The sequence below is a fragment of the Palaemon carinicauda genome, chromosome 2, assembly GCF_036898095.1.
Source record: "Palaemon carinicauda isolate YSFRI2023 chromosome 2, ASM3689809v2, whole genome shotgun sequence".
In the NCBI taxonomy this organism is placed as follows: domain Eukaryota; kingdom Metazoa; phylum Arthropoda; class Malacostraca; order Decapoda; family Palaemonidae; genus Palaemon; species Palaemon carinicauda.
Window position 1 is genome coordinate 9,617,171 of NC_090726.1, and position 5,000 is coordinate 9,622,170.

Consider the following 5,000-nt stretch of genomic DNA (forward strand, 5'->3'; position numbering starts at 1 on the left):
AGTAACATTTGATTACACAACCATATTATGTAACTTTTTATTATACATCCATATTAAGTAACATTTGATTATATAACCATATTAAGTAACATTTGATTATACATCCATATTAAGTAACATTTGATTATACATCCATATTAAGTAACTTTTGATTATACATCCATATTAAGTAACATTTGATTATACATCCATATTAAGTAACATTTGATTATAGAACCATATTAAGTAACATTTGATTATAGAACCATATTAAGTAAAATTTGATTATATAACCATATTAAGTAACATTTGATTATTCATCCATAGTAAGTAACATTTGATTACACAACCATATTATGTAACTTTTGATTATACAACCATATTAAGTAATATTTGATTATACAGCCATATCAAGTAACATTTGATTATACATCCATATTAAGTAACATATGATTATACATCCATATTAAGTAACATTTGATTATACAACCATACTAAGGTTATATATCTAGAATATCCGGGAAAGACAGTCACATGACCTTGAGACTGATGTTAGTGACCACTGATTTTAATCCATAATGTCGAAATCCTTATTAAAAATGAAAAGATTCGCGTCCTCTTCATTAAAGAAATACGGCAGTAAGAGGTGGAAAAGGAAATAATTCCACATAATTGATGGCTATATTTAGAGAAATCTAAAATAGTTGTGATGAAAATATTTTGCCAGTTTTTTCTGTTGTTGTTTTATTCTATATTGCTTGAACTTGAGGGTCATTCAACGGGAAATGTTTTAAGGAGGACGATAAACAGATATGAATATTTAATTTTATGAAATAAAAAAAAACGAAAAAAAACCTACTATCATAATCTAAAGTTTCTTTACTCACTTCTCTAGTTTTATATACAGTATATATATATATATATATATATATATATATATATATATATATATATATATACATATATACAAATATTTACATACGTATATATATATTTATATATATATGTATATATATAAGTATATATATATTTACACACACACATATATATATATATATATATATATATATATATATATATGTATATATATATATATATAAATATATATATATATATATATATATATATATATATATATATATATATGTATGTATATATATAGTTATATGCATGTATATATATATATATATATATATATATATATATATATATACATATTCGAGTAAAATATAAGTATCTTTCATTTCAAAGCACGCAAACTGCAGGACTGCATGGAAAAAAGCAGTATTTCACGGAGCAAACACCACGATGCCTGAGATAAGTCGTAAAATGATGGCCTTTATATGTGCCAGAATAGTTGATAGTGCTCTGAGAGAACATTCATAAGAATTAGGATAACAATTTGCCAGGACCATGAAAAATATTGATCGTATCTAAGAATTTATGAATTTCTTTTATTATAAAGTATCTGCATGCAATAGATATGATAAAGTTTAGATTTTGAATGATATGTAATGTTCATAAATCGTTCAGATGTAAACAGATATGGAATTAATCTTATGGATGTAGTCAGTATGTATGATTTATGGTTTACGAGTTGCTTTTGATCATGGGTATTCTCGTCTTGCACGTAGGTATATAGAGAATGCTGATAAATACACACACATACGTATATGTACAGTACAGTATATATGTATATATATGTACGCACACACACACACACATATATATATATATATATATATATATATATATATATATATACATATATATATATATATATATATATATATATATATATATATATATATATATCTAGAGCATATACATATACAGATATATTTATACACACAAACACACACACATATATATATATATATATATATATATATAAATATACATATATACATCTATATATATATATATATATATATATATATATATATATAAATATATATACAGTATATATATTTATATAGAAAATTGTATATGTGTGTTGTTATATATGTATGTGTTTGTGTCTGAGTGTGTGTGGTTGTGTGCGTTTACGTTCGTGTAAACACACAAAAACACTCACACACACATATATATGTATATATACACACGCACATATATATATATATATATATATATATATATATATATATATATATATATATAAATATATATACAGTATATATATTTATATAGAAAATTGTATATGTGTGTTGTTATATATGTATGTGTTTGTGTCTGAGTGTGTGTGGTTGTGTGCGTTTACGTTCGTGTAAACACACAAAAACACTCACACACACATATATATGTATATATACACACGCACATATATATATATATATATATATATATATATATATATATATATATATATATATATATATATATATGTATATATATGTTACAGTCAATCTCTAAATCCAGACAATTTGTAAAGTGACTGATTATTTCAGGTAATTTGTGAACTGCCTAGTTCACCCAGTCATTTTATAAATCAGCTGAAAATCGCAGACAATTTACAAAGTGACTAAAATTTTGATAGATTTTCCTGGCATAATGACTGAAATGATCCTGCTATGGATCACAACTCTCCGACCCCGTCCGGCCGAGGAACGTGTGTGTTCTAAAATGCGACATTTTTTTATATTATATCATTTTTTATTTTTATAATTTAAACTAGAGTGGCACCGTAATGAACAGACAGAAAAACAAACCTGATTCTTGAGTAAAACTTTATTTTCTAAAACCTTGGGAACGAGATAATTACAAAATTAAAACTTAATTCTAAAATGCGACATTTTTATTATATCATTTTGTATTCTTACAATTTAAACCAGAGTGGCACCGACTATTGCACTTGTGACCTTCTTTGTAACATTTACAGCGATTTGTTTGACACTGTTTCTTGCCTGCAGTACAGTTGCACTTAGCATAACCTTGACCACCAAACCTAGATGATTGCTGTACTGCCTGACGAAGTCCTATTTCCTTGTCTGCACTTACTGCATCAATACTATACAGTTGATGGCTGAAGATATCAAATTGGCACCTACTATAGCGCCCCTTGAGTATCCCATCTCTCACACCTATTTGATACATGTCATTTTCGTTATGATCTAGGATAACACCGATAACATTTCGTGGATCACCTTTCCCTCGATCAACTAACGGGATGGGAATTGTCACGTTATCTCCTGGATCACCTGGGACGTGTTCTAAACGACTACGTTTGACCATGCGCTCAGCTTGAGCTAACTGACCAGCTGATGCTCTGGACCGTTGAAGTGCTATATCTTCTTGGAACTAATGAAGTCTTCCTTGAGGATTCTGGCCACAGGTTGGACTGACTGGATAGGCAGAGCCCTCTGCTGAGCCATCTGAATAAAGGAAAACAAAGAATAAATGAAGTTATTTTCTTTCTTTAATAACAAAAAACATTTAATTAATGGAGATAGACTTGCCTTGTGGTTTGGAATTTAACCAAATTAGTTTAATATTTAAATTTTATAACAAGAGATTTTTTTATAGAGCAGAGTTACTTTTCTTTCCTTAATAACAAAATAAAAAGAAATAATTAATGGTGATAGACTTGTCATGTAGTTTGAAATTTAACCAAATTAAATTTCAGTTACATTTTATAACAATATTTTTTTCAATCTCTACCTGGCTGAGCAAAGTCCTCTGGCGAGTCATTTGGAGGAGCAGAGCTCTCTGATGAACCATCTAGATAAACGAAAACAAAGAATTAATGCAGTTACTTTTCTTTCCTTGATTATTTATTTATTTATTGTTTGCATCTCTACCTGACTGAGCGAAGTCCTCTGGCGATTCATTTGGAGGAGCAGAACATTCAGGTGAATCGTCTGGAGGGTTCGTGAACTCGGGTGATTCGTCTGGCCGAGTAGAGTCAGAGGAGAAACTGTAAGCTCCAAGTAAATCCTCTTCAGTGATCATGGTCTTTAAAACTTCTTCTGGAAGTGCAGTTGAACGTAGACCTACTCTGGCGTCAACACCAAAGAGTGCTTTGTATGGAGATAGTTTGATTCCAGAATGGTAACTGGAGTTTTTTGGGAACTGCACAGACCTGAGTCCCATGGGCCAGTCAGTTGTATCATTATCCCCTAACCATGAAATAAGCATGTCTTTTATATCACAGTTAAGGCGTTCAACAGATCCCTAGCTCTGTGGATGCCTTGGTTTATCATGAACAATCAACAGGTCTGGCCAAAGAAGTTTGAGTTCCGAAATTACCAATGCTGTAAATTCACTACCAATATCACTGAAGAATTTGAGGGGCTCCGAACATTAAAAATATGTCCATTAGCTGGAATGCAACCTCAGCGGCTCTTTTCGAAGTTAAGGGGAGCAATATGCAATACTTTGTTAGATGATCTTGGGACACCATTATCCACTTATACTTTCCTTTGGCACAAGACTGCATGTCAACAAGGTCCACCTGAGATCGTGAACAGTAATCCTTAGATAAAATCGGTTTGACAGTTACTCCCTTTGTCACACATCTCTTCCGTTTCTTTTGACACTGAACACACAAAGATTTGAACAGTTCTATAGTATCTCTAGTTATATTCGCACACTTTGACAGCTCTTTGACCATTTTGTCTCTTCCGCCATGTCCCGTAGCAATGTGACCAAGTTTCATTGTTTCAAACATATCCTCAACGTGTACAAAATAAAAAAGTTCTTGGGTTTCATCCTCCCGTTTTTTTATTAAATTTTCAACACCACCAAACTGAAGAACTTCGTAATGTCCAAGGATGTAATACTGCCGATTTGATTTGCTTTTTGCACTTGATGCAACTCTGAGTTCCTCTATCAGATTGTAGTACTCAATTTTAGATAGTATTAATGACTTTAAATCAGAGTTTTTCTTCAACATCACTTTCTCGTAGAAATTTTCTTCTTGGAAACACGCCATAGCTTCCGCAAATAAATTAGCCTACACCTCACGGAAGGACAGTGTCAGGGACAAGGCCAAAACACAACTGTTCTGATTAGCTGTTCAGCCC

The 5,000-nt window shown here is 30.6% G+C and overlaps 2 protein-coding genes across 2 annotated transcripts; both read right to left on the reverse strand.

Annotated features, from left to right (window-relative positions):
• Nucleotides 1-2,781: 2,781 nt before the first annotated feature.
• On the reverse strand, nucleotides 2,782-3,210 carry LOC137614945 (uncharacterized). Its single transcript, XM_068344595.1, has one exon. The coding sequence runs from the start codon at nucleotides 3,208-3,210 to the stop codon at nucleotides 2,782-2,784; it is 429 nt and encodes a 142-aa protein (XP_068200696.1).
• Nucleotides 3,211-4,249: 1,039 nt separating this feature from the next.
• On the reverse strand, nucleotides 4,250-4,909 carry LOC137614951 (KRAB-A domain-containing protein 2-like). Its single transcript, XM_068344600.1, has one exon. It carries the CDS (start codon nucleotides 4,907-4,909, stop codon nucleotides 4,250-4,252), a length of 660 nt encoding a protein of 219 aa, XP_068200701.1.
• Nucleotides 4,910-5,000: the final 91 nt, after the last annotated feature.

Coding starts and splice junctions, on each gene's coding strand:
- LOC137614945 (XM_068344595.1), bottom strand. CDS start 3,210: ATGGTCAAACGTAGTCGTTTAGAACACGTCCCAGGTGATCCAGGAGAT.
- LOC137614951 (XM_068344600.1), bottom strand. CDS start 4,909: ATGGCGTGTTTCCAAGAAGAAAATTTCTACGAGAAAGTGATGTTGAAG.